General features: G+C 44.8%; 1 protein-coding gene across 7 annotated transcripts in view; it reads left to right on the forward strand.

Annotated features, from left to right (window-relative positions):
* Window positions 1-14,656, forward strand: part of ZNF618 (zinc finger protein 618) — a 91,656-nt gene that overhangs the window by 15,576 nt on the left and 61,424 nt on the right. For all 7 annotated transcript variants that reach the window (XM_026860200.1, XM_026860203.1, XM_026860202.1 and 4 more), the window contains exons 2-5: window positions 772-1,028; window positions 4,822-4,917; window positions 7,712-7,789; window positions 14,574-14,612. In XM_026860200.1, the coding sequence (XP_026716001.1) occupies window positions 860-1,028; window positions 4,822-4,917; window positions 7,712-7,789; window positions 14,574-14,612 (382 nt within the window). In that variant the 5' untranslated portion in view covers window positions 772-859. The remainder of the gene's footprint in view (window positions 1-771; window positions 1,029-4,821; window positions 4,918-7,711; window positions 7,790-14,573; window positions 14,613-14,656) is intronic.

Consider the following 14,656-nt stretch of genomic DNA (forward strand, 5'->3'; position numbering starts at 1 on the left):
GTGGGGGTGTGGGTGGGTGTGTTTCCAGTTTCCTTCATTTTTTTCAGAGGTTTTGAGTATTTCTTTAGTTTGTTTTCTCCCACAAATTTTCAGCCTTCTTTCTCCAAGATGAAAACACATACTGTTCCCTTCACTTGAAATACAGTGGACCCCTCCTTTCTTCCTTCTGCCTTTCCCCATCCCATCATCTTTGATACTTGTATCTGTCCATAATGTAATAGTCTCCCTAAATATCATTATACTACATATGATCCCTTTGATCCTATATGTTAAATAAGGCCATACAAATACCATAGGATGAGAGTTAGGTTACTCTGAAGGGTTAAAAGAGAGGCTGTGACAGTAGATTAACCTATGGAGAGGTACACAAGGGGGAGATAGCTCCAACTTTAAAATGTCAGGAGAATATGGTGTTTCTTCTGCATGGACTAGTCCTGGCATAATATTTGATGTCAGGAGTGCTGGAGTTGTACTCCTGGCCTGCTAGGAACCAGGTAAAATTCTGTGCTCTTGTTTAGTGGTCTAGTCTGTTTATGACTGCTACTGTTGTTTGTGATGGTTATGGTTATTTTCATTACTAGCAAATAGTTTTATTACTTTTGTCTGGTTAAATTTTAATTACTTACCATATATGATAGACACACATACCTACCCATACTTACTGTAAATAAACTGCATTAAACAAAAGGGCTTTTAATTAGGTCTTAGTGATGAGAAGGTGAGCACTTAACAATGAGGGTTCATATTTTCTCGTCTTTTCCCCCCATTCAGGGAGTGTTTGAAGAGGAGCCCGCGGAGCCCGAAAGCGGAGGGCTCCGATTCGGTGACATCCCAGTCCTCACCCAGTGAAGAGGCTGGAATGATGACTGAGGTGAAAGTGAAAACAGAGGTACCAGATGACTATATCGAAGAGGTGATCTGGCAGGATGACACCAAAGATTCCAAGAAGAACATAAAAGATGGGCCAGGAGATGTGCCCGCGGAGATCTGCGTGGTCATAGGTGGGGTCCGCAACCAGCAGACACTCGGTAAGCTATGGGGTAATATGCCCCATCAGTCAGGTCCCTGAATCCATGGTGTGGGGAGAGGAGCAAAGCTCTGGAGGGCTATTCTGGAAGCTTGGCTCTGTTGGAGGGACCAGAGCCAAGGGGTGTATCAGTCCTGGCTCAGTTTTATTGACCTCCGTTAACTTTTGCTGTCTGTTTGCATCTGGTCACCCTAAAGACTCCAAGGAGATCAGGGTAACTGTAACAAAAAGCTTATTACCTTCTTCTGATGTGTTAAATGATTTGCCCTTCAGTCAAGTGCAAAATTCGTGGCAAATGCAGGGCTGGTGGTGGGTATGTTGGGTGTAGATGAGGAGGTAGTCAGGAGGAAAGTCTGAGAAACCGTTGCAGTGTTTAGAGGAAAGTTGCTTTGGGGAAAGCGGATGCTTTCTGTAAATAATTAGATTTAGCTCAAAAACAGGTTTTACAGGTTGCTGTTTGTTTTTCTGACTGCTAGTAACATTGTGGGAATAATTTTGACTTTTGGCTGGCTCTGGTGTGCCACTTGCAAAACAGTACTTCCTATCCCCACCCCACCTCAAGCCGTGATGAGAAGCTTTTTCTTTTTTTTCTGTGAACATCAGACTGCCCTCTCCTGCTCCAGGGAAAGAGCTTTCTGTGGGATCCTGGAGAGGCTCCAGTCTTGCTAAAGCGACTCTTATCCTGGACATGGAGCATGTCCCAGCAGTGACTCTGAGAGGCAAAGGAAGTTGCTGATGAAGAAAGAGCAGTTGGATCATGTTTCCTTTCAGGGACTCAGGAGAAAGCTAATTAGAGCTTCCCAGTGTTGCTCCTGGGGTTGGTTTGTCTTGCAGGGGGAGAGAAAAGAGGTATTGCTGTTAGATTTTCTCCTGGATTTTGCTTGATCGTTGTCCACACTGTTGGAAAGAAGCCCTGGAGGGTGTCATCAGCTAGCGACTGTATCGGGAGCATCATTGTCCTGCCTGTCCTCCCTTCCTCAGCAGGACAGCCACGAAGGACAGCTGGGTGGGAGGGTCAGAACATCTAGGGAAAGCCTTAAGAAGTCCATAACTGGTTCCAACTTAAAGATTTTACAATTTGGAGGACATACCCATTGTATATTTAGAGGTTTTGTGTCCCCACAGCTCTTGAGAGGTTGATTGCTGTGAGGGCAACCCTGAAATGCAGAGGCGACCCTGACACCCTAGGAAAGATGTGTGGAGAGACTGCTGCTGATCAGAGCTTCTCCTTCAGCCGTGGTCACCAGCCCTTGATGAAGCATCCAGATTGGGTGTCTGCCATGTAGGACCCTCTTGTCCCCGTGGCTTGTGGCTGGGAGGCAGCGGCTGTTCTGCAGATGATGTCCCGAGTGGACTGTGCTGTTGCACAAAGCAGGGAATGTGCTTTTGCTGTTGGCTAACTTGGATGTACACCATCGTGTCATACCTATGGAGAGCGCTGGGGACATGCTGGGGTGAGGGGGGACACTATTCAACATGTAGGCGTCATGGGGAGAGGGACAAAGAGTTATTTACTAGTTTAAAAGTGGTGGTTGAAAGCCGTAGAAAGTAAACTGGAGAACTTCTATCTGGAAGGGCTTTTTCAGATGAAATGTGCATCATATTTATTATTTTATAGCCTCGTGCTGGGTTTCTTTAAAGGCAACTTGGTCCTGAGGCGATTGGCAGTTGGCAGCTGATTCCTTTGTGAAAAGAGCCCTGTAAGTGCCCCTATTCATCCGCCATTCACATAACTCTTGTTTGTTGGGGAGGTGGCTCTGAATAACTTTTCTGTTTGGCCACCAAATACTGTGCTCTGTGTGGACCGACCTTGGTGCCCAGATATCAGTTCCTTGTGGTTTCTTGAACTGGCTCCCAGTCAATTCTTCTGGTCCCCTCTGTCCCCCCACAGAAACCACAGGCAGGCACTATTTCCATCACTGCAGACGTGTGTGTAACTCACCCAAGAAACATCCCGTGCCTGCTGCTTCACTGACGATTTCGGCTGCTGCTCTGGAACAGCCCAAGATTGCGAACAGCTGAAGATGCTGGTGCCTCCTGCCTCCGGAGCAAAGGCTCCGTGCTCTCTGCTGCTGCTTAGCAGTACTTCCAGGAGTTTTTCTCCCTGAAGCCTTTCTTGTGATGTGATCTGGTAGCACTGTATCTAAATCACTTCAGCTGTGCAGAAAGACAAGGCTTTGGTAGAGTTTTAGTCACCTTCATCAGGGAAGCTGATATTGGAGGTGTCAGAAATGGTTATTTTTTTCTAGGAATTCATGGTGCAGGATGAGGTGGGGAATCAGAAGTAAATGAATCCCTCTCCTTCGTGTGGAAATGCCGACCACTAGACTGTCTCCTTTCATGATGTGCTGGGGATGGTCAGTCAAACGGGGGATGTGTTGTCTGAGCTGGGGCCACAGCTGTGTTGAAGGCTTCAGGGCACATGTGGCTCCAAGGGACAGACAGCTTTCCTGCGGGGCTCAGCTTCGGGACTTGGCTGAAATTTGCATTAGAAGATCTATGTCTCCCTGTCTGAGTCACACATCTCCTGCAGGAGCATGCTATATTTATATTTTTAGTAGTTACTTGGAGCAATTTGTAACGGGGATTCCCAGCTCAGTTGCTGCTGTTCACTTGTAGTGTTTTCATCAGATTAGGCCTTGTGTGTGCTGCCTCCTGTTTGGTTACACATTCACATGTCTCTCCCTGCACTTCGGACTACTCCAGATTCTGTTACCATCTGTTTGGAGCAGCCCAAACCCCGCGATGGATGAAAGTGGATGCAGCGAAGCGGGATGGGTGATGGCAGTGGCTGCAGTCCCCCCACTTAAGAGCTGGTGCTGTTGTTTGTGGGTTTGGACCATTACCCTTTCATCTGCTTTTCCACAGAAGTCTTGCAGGCCCTGTGGGGTCTCATGTTGGGCATCCCAACCAAGCAAAGAAGGCCAACGGAGTGCTTGGCCGTATCCCTTTGTCTGGTCAGCAGCAACTGCCACTGCAGATCCTGCTCTCCTGCTCTCCTCCATGTCCACTGACCTGTGTCCACTGTACACCCCACGGCCCTGTTGGGTCTTCCTGCCTCATAGGTGGTGTGTTTCTCACCCTGCACAACTCCAAGATTCAATATTTCCTGTTCTTTTCTTCTTTTTCCTTGCTAGCTTCATATGCTGGCCTTGGGCCAGGGTCATTTGAAGAGCTCCAATGCATTAACATTTCTCAGGGCAGGGGGTGTCAGGGCAAAGAGGCAAGAGAAGCTATCTAGAAGGATAAGAAAATGGCACTTGCGTTGTAAATCAGGAGAAAGGGGGAGAGACTATTTGGCTGATGGGGATCATTTTCTAATGTTGGGAATACCATCAGGTCTGTATTTGTGTTTTGGAGGGCTTGAGTTATCTATGCAAGACTATTTAAGTTCCAGATCTGGTCCATGCTTTCCAAGAAACATTTTGGAGAGTATTTTTCAAGTAATGCATTAAATCAGAAATGTTTCAGAGACAAAGTGAAGAGTGAATCCTTCTGCTTTGAGACTTATCAATCTTACATGCACATGCTCGATTCATGCCGTGATGCTGATGTCTCAGTTGCTGAGCTGCTCAGCATATGTAATTCAAGAGCACTTTGGATTCTTCTTAGTTATACCAAATGAAATAGTACAGCAGAAGCCTTAAGAAACTCTGTGTGACCTCTGACATCTTGATAGTAAGCCAGAGGGAGAGATGGGTCTTGGAAATTTTTAATAGGCTTCAGCCATCATTATTCTTTGGAAATGCATCCACTTTAAGGGCTTTTTTCTGATTTCTTTTTGCACGATTTAGATGGAAAAGCAGTGGAACGTGGCTCTCCCGTTGGATATACACGAAATCGATATTCAGGGACCTGGATTTTTGACCATGCATTGAGATACACGTCCGGTATGTGATGGAAGGGTGTGAAAGTCTAACCAGGGATCAGGGAGCAAGGGAAAGCTCTGTATGCAGTGGGTATGTTGCCCAAATTCCATCTGCGAGGCTCAGGAAAAGCCTGGCAAGACTGAATGCACCAACTAACCAAAAACCTTTTCCATCTCCCCTCCTACTACGAGCAGCTTTAACCTGCATGAGACATCCCAATATGGATAAAGTCCAAGATAAACCATGACCACGGTGACAGTGTCCAAGGCAACACGGGCATGCTCTTTGTAAGGCCTTAATACACAGCCATGTCTTATTTTTTCCCTCCACTTCATCTTTCCTTCACTCTAATAACACATTTATTGTGGGAAGTCATCCCTCCTTTCTCTAATGTGAGGATCTCTGCCTTTGCCCCCCAAATCGTGGTGTGCTGAGTACACAGTTGTGGCTGTTGAGTTGCCTCTTGGTGCCTGCAGGATTTTAGATCTGTACTGCATCTCCCTTACACCCTCCACAAACGCGCTGCCCTCCTGGTCCGGTGCTCCAACATCTGCACGTAGAAGGGGGGTAGAAGTACTGCCCCCCCCCTCGAAGAAGATGACCCCAGCCTTCCCTGTGTTGCATTTGAGACCTGAGTGCTTCAGGACATCACAAAAGCACTGCCTGTGGGACACACCGGTCCCTCCCCTGCCTTCAGCTCCTGCCCTTGCTTTCCAGGCACAGCCCCTCGCACAAGGGGAGCAACACCGTTTTTGTATCGGCACCACACTGTCACTCGTACAGGTTATACTCTTCTTGAAGAAGTGTAGTTGGTGTAGTTGGGAACTGTTAGTGTTGGGTTGATGGTTGGACTAGATGATCTTCAAGGTCTTTTCCAACCTAGACGATTCTGTGATTCTGGGTGGAACTTCTGCACAGCCAAATGCATTTATGTGCCACAGACTATCTCCAGAGAAAGGGGCAAATGTAAGGAAAATGGGAAAAAGAATTCAACCTAGAGCCCTTCACTGTTTTTTATCTGTTTTTTCAGTGCTCTGTGTACACACAGTGCTGTTTCAGGGTATGGGTGGGCGTCAGTCGCATTTTGCTGTTGGTACAGCTGAACCTCAGCTGTTGCACAGAGTTCCTGGTTGGTAGGGCCCAAGTGATGGTGAATGTGCTCGTCTTCTGGCAGTGCTGCTTTGGGGCTCCAGCTGGAATAGTTTTCAGGAAAGAATTTTGGAGGTTTGTGATGAATATAATCAGTCCTTGAGCATGGAAAGTGAGAGCTGGCAGATGCTGCTGACTTGCTGATGTCCAGGATTTCACTTAGAAAAGCCTGTGTGGGGTGACCACAGGTGATGACTGTCCCATATATGTATATACATATATAAAGTACAACTAGCTATGATAATTAAAAGACTATGGAGCAGATCAGACATAGTCAACTGACTATAATTACCAGTATTTTAGAGTATTTTTTCAGATGTGTACTCTTGTGCATCAGACTGTAGCAACTTTCAGCATCAGTGACAAAGTAGCCTCCCAAGCTCAAAAGACAGTCCCAAGGGATGCTAACAGTGATGGGCAGGGAATTTGGTGCTGTTACAAACTTAAGGAGGGATGTTTTCTTCCCAAGCTGTAAGCACTAGGGCATGGGAAGAGAAAAAAAGATCACACGTATAGCGTGTTCAAAAATTGTGGTTGGTTTTGTTTCTGGAAAGAGCTCACTTTGAGTAGCACCGGGTAAGTATTGCTGTAAAATGATATTTGGGAATATTGATTTGGATGTGTGTATGAATGTTTTCTTCTTTGTGGCTCGTCCCTGAGTTTTACTGTTTTGTATGGTCAGGAAGAGATTGTTTCAAGGTTGTGTGAGGAAGCCTCCATTCAGCTCTTCGTTCTCCCACCTCTTTGTTCTCCCACCTCCTCTTCCAATAAGCTGTTCTCGCCTTGCCACAGAGCACAGATAGGATCACAGTTACTTAGCTGCTGATGGACAGCTAAGCAAAGCAATATATTTCGCAAGTGAGAGCTTGAAAGGTGGACTTGTAGCCTGTTCACCAAGTTGGAGTGTGGAAAAAAAGGTCGAATCAACTTAAATAACAAATCTAAGGAAATCTCTGTCTGCCTGTCCAATAAACAGAAGAGGCTAAATTCATTGCATAATTTCATCATTGCAAATGATTCTCCCAGCTCTGTTTCTCTGGTTTCATTTCAAATGACTGTTTGCAGATGTGTGTTTTCTGGAATTAGAGACACAAATTGAGAAGAGAGCCTACTGTGGTCATGTGCTTTTCCTTAAAAAGGTCAAAAGTTCTATTTGTATCTATTTGGTTTCCTCTGGGTGGATATTTACCAAATCTCTGTGGGTTTCTTGAGAAATTTGTACATTGTGCATTTCTTGAGAAATTTTGAAAACTCCTTGCCTCAAGATAACATATTGCCTTCTTTTTTCAGTTCTAAAGATTTTTTTTCCCATCTACTAGGAACTTACTGAAAAGTAATTCAAGGTTATTTCTGTCCATAGGAAATATTAGTCATTATTATAAAATTATAAGTCAGGCTATTTTGAGAGTGGCCCTTTCATGTTAGCAGATTTAAAAAGATATACTGAAAATGTAAGTTCAGGGTAATATGCCAAGGAATCTTAAATAAGGCTGAAAAAATAATTGAGTCTGGGATAGTGATTTCCTGCATCTATCTCCATGAACCTTCCAAAAATTACTTTGCTGCAAACTGCATTCTTTTGTCCCCAGTTTATGGATAAGTATGTGGTGAGGCTGTTTTTCCTGATCTGATATGGTGATGTATACTTTTCTGTCTTGTTTTCCAGGGTCTTACGAGTGTGGAATATGTGGGAAGAAATACAAGTATTACAACTGTTTCCAGACCCATGTGCGAGCACACAGAGGTATCTCACTCCTGCTCAAAGCTTTGGGCATCCCGGGGTAGCATTCAGGTTCAGGGACTATTTTCAGGAAGGTCTTGAAGATTGCTCTGCTGCTTCTCTGTTCATCAGTAAGGCTTCTTTCAGGTGGCTCATTCCTAAGATGAACTTTGGAGCTGGGTCTGTAGGATGAACTTTGGGCCTGTTCCTAGGATGAGCTTGCTTCTTAGGTCAGGAGCAGCTCCTGTGTTCGGTGCAGTACTGACTGCACGGGGCTCTGGGAGCATTGCTGTGTGTTGGGGGAGCTGCACATCAAAAAGTGTCTCCTGGTAGATACCACATGCCAGCAGTGTAGTTACCACCACAGGGGTAGGCATCCCCCTGAGGCGCTCCATGCCCCTGCCCAGCCGGGTGTTTGGTCCATCGCTGCTAAGGATGGGGTGATATAAAGTCAGAAATTGGCATTGCTAGACTGCTGTATTTTTATGTTAAAATGAAAATGATGCTTGAACTCACCCCCGTACCCCTGCTGTCTGAGTGAGCTGAGCTCACTTTCCAAATGAAATATCTCATGCTTAGCCAGGAGTGACTTTGAGTTTTCTGTAAGACTGGCCACTTCCATGTTGTGTAATTGCAGCAATATGAAAGTTTTGCTTGGTGTTTTATACCATTAGCTTAGTTTGTAGAATTTGGAGAAATACGTATCTGAAATAGCAGAACAACAGGGACTTTAAACTATCTCATGAGCCTTCCAGTGGTTTTTTCTTTCACCTGAGTTGAGCACTGAGGTCATTGTGTCAGACTTGTAGGAGCATCTGCTTTAGCTCCTCATCTGTAACTAGCAGTATCAGCACACGTGGTCTCCAGTAAAACGTTTGACTGGAATGTCTAAAGGAACGTAAAGGAAACTCCCCATGAAAAGTTTGAAAATCCAGAATCATGAAGGCTAATGCAATATTAAATTTTAAATGTGTAAACTCTTAGAAATCAGCAAATGCACAGCTGAAAAGTGAACGCGCATCCTTAACTTCTCAGAATTTTTCACGGTCTCGTAATACATCCTTTAATTGCATGGTTGTATATTTCGCATGTGCTGTTTAACATCACAGAGCTTCTTCTGTATCCTTAGATACATGCAGAATTGTTTTTCGATGCTGGCATTCCTTTCTAAATACCAACAAAATTCCTATAAATCCTTTAAATTTAACTACAAAGTAGCTTCACTCTGCAGTTTAAGAAAAAAAAAAGTCCCTAAAATCATAGTGAGCAGCATTTATTTGCTGACATGCACAATGCTTTACCGTTGCACCACAGCACTGCAATAATTTTGCAATAATAATTGCAGTATTTAGATTTGGAACAAGGATTGCTTTTATTTTACTTCTCATCCCCAAGCACTGGGGGGTCCTTAATTCAGCTGGAATTTTAGGGGCTGTATTAGTATGAGGTCACCTCCTAACGTGTGATCCATTTGATTTGTACTTAAACATTTATTCTTATTTTGATCATGAAATCAAGCTTTATATTAAATGGTGTGGATGCATCAGCTTACACATGTACAATTGATATCCATAGTTTAGTCATGAGCTCAGAGGAGACACGACTTTACCTTTTTCTTCCAAAGCCTTTTTAATGTGTAGCTAGAGAAGATGGAAATACTCAAAATTTTGAATGTGGAAGTGTATTAGTAATTTTCACATCAGTGGTGAAGAAGCACAGTTTATATATGTGAAACTTAGAAAATGTTGGTTTATGTGGCTGTAAATTATATGCATGTAGTAGTAACATTTCAAGTGCATTTGAATTGCCTTAAGACAATAAAAATCAAAATGAGATACTTATGTACACTCTTCAACAGGAAATCAAACTGAAAACTCGATGTAACTCGCTAAACATGATTATCCCAGGAACAGAACCTGAGCTGGCAGTTAAAGCAGTTGGGAAGCCTACCTGTCTGCAGAGAAATAATGTGCCATTGAATGTGCATGTGATGCATAGTTAGGAAAAAGAAGAAAGGATTATATGGAGGAAAGCCCAGTGTGATACTATCCAGAGGGAGTTGTACACAGAACTGTACCAGTAACAATGCTGGAACTAGCGTAAGGCTGCAGGACTGAAAGAAATTCTTCTGAACGATGTTTTCATTGCCTCGTGTATCTAAGGAGTCACATAGAAGAAGTGGCTGGTACTGCACCATCATAACAAATGTGAGATAACTTGGTGGTTACACATACACCAAGGATGTGATTCTGCACTCTGCATGTTCTCTTTGTGTATTTTTTGTCCGTGTCTTGGGATAAAACCCTAAGGCACTGACAAGCCAGCTTTCCTAGGTCTGCTTGTCCTCGAAGCACTGAAAATTGAGCTCCCTCAGCCTGTTACGTGCAATTATCAGCTGCCAGAAATTCAGATCCTGAATCTTTCCATCATTTCTTTTTGGCTGGGCAAAGGAAGGAGCCATGGTGCAGTGGCAGGATCTGGCATTTCCTCTTTGCCTGATGCACTTTGTAAGCATCAGATGGTTTCCGTACAGCCTGAGCCACCCATCAGTCATGTAACGTCTGCCTTTCCCTGGAGGTTTGACTGTTCCTGGGTAAATTCACCAGCTCAGTATCAGAGTTGCTGGAGCAAACTCAGGCCCCTTTTTCTTTAGATACTTTCTTCTGGGGCTTTTTGGACATTGCAGCAGAAATACCTGCTGTGATTTGGTGAAGGATACGCCCTTCCCCTTGAATAGCCCTCTGCTTTTTGTTTTCTTGTGTGGTTCCTGTGTCACTAAAATGGTCCCTGGCCAGGCTGTGGGTTGGTCCTACAGATGGACAGAGCTGGTGATGCAAAAGGCTGGCCCATGGGAGAGCAGATAGTAATTGTGTTGATCTGGTTTGGACCTTTAGGACAGAACAGCGGGAAAAAGCATCTGTCTAGCTGGCCCCACTGTCGCCATTCAGTGACAACTCCTGTCCCAGGGATGGGAGGTTTGGAGGTCTCAGTTGTCCTTTCCTTGAACTGGGTTATTTTGAAGCTGGTTTTTGTACATTTCCATGTCCAGTTTGGAGCTGTTGCATGGGAGCGTGGGGCTTATGGCTCATGGTCAGAACAGGTGGGAAGTCTGTCACCCTCTCTGCTCTTGCAGTCAGTCCTTACTTGTCAGCCTCTTGTTTTGCCCTGTTCAGAACTTCAATTTCTTCTCATCCTTTGAACTGTTCAGTTCACATTAAGATTCTTGCACTGGCAACATCATGTTTTTCTCTGTAATAATCATTTTGGGAGACATTTCTTAGATTTGTTTTTATAACTCCACTTGCCTCCTCCCTTAGCTCTTCATGGTAGAGAAGCTGTGTTGGAGGTGATCTGGGTTCTTGACTGATATTTTTTTCTTGTTTGCCTTCAGGAGTGGGTGGTTTCCTATTGGAAAACAGGGAATTTTCTTAGATTCATGAGCATTCACTGTGCTGCTCAACATTGGCTGGAGACTTTCAGGGAGAGATGGATCTCCTCGCACTTTGCAAGTGCAAAGGATTGAGGCAGCTTTTGTTCAAGACGTGCTGCCTTGCAGGGATGAGCTCCCTTTCTGCTTTGGTCTGAAAGCCAAGATGCAGGCACAGAAAACCCCACATGAAGGGTTCTGCAAAGAATTAGAAACGTACATAGGAAATCTACTCACTACGTTTTATCAAGGAAGAAATGAAAAGGTTGCGTTCCTTCCCCTTTGCCTCCCTAAAATGCATAAATAAAAAAGAAAACCAACCCAAAAAGTTATGTTGCGGAACTGAAAGGCTCCTTTGTGAGCTGTTGAGCAGCTCTGCAGGATTGTGGCTCCTTCCTCCTGCAGAGCTGCTGGAGTTCAGCTGGAGCAGAAAGGCTGCACATTCCTGGTGGCGATGGAAGGCTCTGTCCCAGCAATCAGCGCTGACAAACGTTACTGCTTCGCCTACATCCAACCCAGGCCTTAAACACGTTTTGCTTACAGTGCTTTTTGTTTAGCTGTGTGGGGTTTTTCAAGTCATTAAAAGGTTTGGATTGCCTTCAGGAGTTAGTCAGCTAGAAAGTTTTGTTTTATACGATTAGGTCGTATTTAAGCAACATGAACAGCAAAACATCTGCATGTTTTGAGTGAGGAAAATTATTTTGCTTTTAGATAACACCAAAAAAATGGCTGAAATTAGTTTATTAGACTTTCAAACAGTAAATTTAAAAACCTCTGGGCTGAGGCCAAGCAAGGGAGACTTTTACCCAAAGGAGAATTCTTCAGAAAGCAAATGAAAGAAAATTGCTAGTCTCAAGTTTAACCCTCTCAGGATATATCACCTCTGTCCAAATAATTGGTGGAAGTTCTCGGTTTCCAGATAAGCTTTTCTGGTCTGAATGATGACTTTGCTCAAGTTGTTTTTCTTTATTATTTATTTACATTATTTAGTTGCCATTGCCTCCCTCTGAACCTGTCAGCTCTCCATTACCTTCCTGCATGGGTGTGCCAGCTGAGGGGCCAATCTAACATCATCAGAATAGATGCTGAAAGCTAGAGTAGGGTTGTTTTCTTCAGGCAGTTTCTAGTTTAACCAATTGTTAAAAAGCTTCTCAAAGATTTTAAAGTTTCAGATTAATATTTTCCAAGAATGGGTTCTGCTCGATTCAAAAAATACGAAGAGGAAGATGACTTGTTCAGATTGTGAATATGTAAAAGAGCATTTTTCCAAAGTGCACATTTTTAGAGTCTTTAAGTTGGAGGAGTTCAGTAACTGAAAGGATTTTGAGGTGAGAAGTTGAAAATTAATAACAAAATAACCATTCCTGAGGAGAGATGGTGTTTCCAAGCTGAAGAAAGTTGGGCTTCATTTGTATAATTATCTGCGACTGAAAAATTATAGGATTTGGGCGGGGGGGGTGTCCTTTGCCATCTGTGCTGCATCCCAAACATCCATTTCCATTTTTAACTGTGTACGTTTCGCAGTCTGCAGCAGATTTTTATAAGAGGTGCAGAAAGTTACTTGAGACACATGAGTTAACTTGCCTATTTTCCAGCTTTGCTGCTGCGTCCCTACTCTCACTTACTCTTGCAGCTTTCTCAGAAATTGGTCTTTTGTTTTAAAGCTGTAATTACTTGGTCTCAACCCAAAGGTGATTTAGAGTGGGCTGTTAGGGGATTTTTAGTTGGGTGTTTGGGTTTTTTTTTAATTCATGAAGACTTTAGTCTGTCTTATGACTAAGAGTAACAACATTTCTTAACACAGTTCAGAAATGGCTGCTCCTTAAACCTTTGTGTGTTGCTTGATTCTTGTTAAGTTTGACTAAAGTACTTTTAAAAGCTATTTAAATGACAGAAATGGTCTGGTGCATGCATAGTACATATCTTTCATGGTTTATTTATGCCAGGACAGCATTTTGCAGAACTCCATTGTGCCATTGCTAGCTTTTTCCTTGAGTGATAGGTGGTAATTCAAACAAGTAGCAGCTGTGGAAAAATACAGGGCTTTGACTGTCGGGGTTTTGCATCTGATACTGAGGGTTTCTGATGGCCCCTCAGTTTATGAAGTTGTGCCAAATTAATATCGTTGCCTGGAAAAGTGATCTAATCAGGCAGGTTAATCAAGTAGAAAGGTACAAATTCACAAACCCACAATCATTTGTTTTTATTATTTTTAAGAAATAAGGAAATTAAATGCAAACAGTGTTCATTACTTAAGGTTGCAAATTTTAAATTCAAAAATGCTGTGACATTCTGCAGCTGTGGTTTTCAGAGCAATGCAAGCGTGATTCCAAAAGACAGACGGAATATTTTGAAACGTAGTTATGTTATTAGATAATGTGACATACAGTATATGCAGTTTAGGATGAATATGAAACACTTCAGAATAGCTTGGAAACCCTAATCATTTATGACCCTCGACTTGTAACATTGGGTTTTGTTTTCCAGCTTGCAGCTTTGCCCGTTGCATCCATTTAGGGCTTGAATGCGGTCTTTGCTGTGTGCTTCTTGCAGTCCCAAGTGTTACAGCGGAGGGAGCTTTTTCTCCCATCTTTTCACACGTGGCTTCAGTAAGACCAGGACAGAATAGCCCCAGGGGGGATTCTCGTGGCCCATCTCTTGCAGAGGCTTTGCACAGCTGTGTCTCCCGTGGGAGGCTGAGCTGGGTGCACTGGTCACCACTTGCTTTCCTGAGTTGACAGCACCTGCCTAGGAATTAAGCACACGAACAATTTCAACAAACCTCTGGTAGAAATTAGGCAGCTCATCCTCCCGAGCTCTGGTAGTGACAGTGGGGCTGCTGGGATGTGTCAGGTCTGTGCCCACCTCAGGCAGGGCCTGGAGACGTGGCACAAAGCCGTAGGGTCCCTCTCCGCGCAGAACCGCAGGGGAGAGCGGGGAGGCGGCTGCTCCAGGCCGGGCCAGCGGGCAGACCCTTGCACCCCAAAGCCCTCCCAGGGCTCCCTAAAAGCTCCTCGGAGCAGGCACCCTGCGTGCAGGGTAGGAGCATCCCTTCCAGCCGTCCCGTTTGGAATCCAGGCCCCTGTGACACCTTGGGGAACAAGCACCCCGGTTTCGGCGGCGCTTCCCCGGGACTGCGGGCGGCTGTGTTTAACTAAGAGCCTTTGGGGTGACCGGGCTCGGCCCCGCAGCCTGTCCCGCCGAGGGCCGCCGGCCTTCCACAGCCCCCTCCCGCCGTCCGGCTGAGGGAGCCGGCACCCTTCGGCACAGGCTCCCGGGAGGGGCTCTCGCGGCCGGAGGAGAGCGAGCGAGGCGCCGGGGGCGGCTGGACGCGGGGCAAAGTCGGCCGCCAGATCTAAGTGCAGCTCTTTCTCTTTGCAGACACCGAAGCTGCCTCAGGTGAAGGAGCCTCCCAGGGCAGTAAGTACTCCTGGCGCTGGGGGTGCGTGAGGGGGGACCGGGCC

Source organism: Athene cunicularia, assembly GCF_003259725.1.
Source record: "Athene cunicularia isolate RWA chromosome 17 unlocalized genomic scaffold, athCun1 chr17_part1, whole genome shotgun sequence".
Classification (NCBI taxonomy): domain Eukaryota; kingdom Metazoa; phylum Chordata; class Aves; order Strigiformes; family Strigidae; genus Athene; species Athene cunicularia.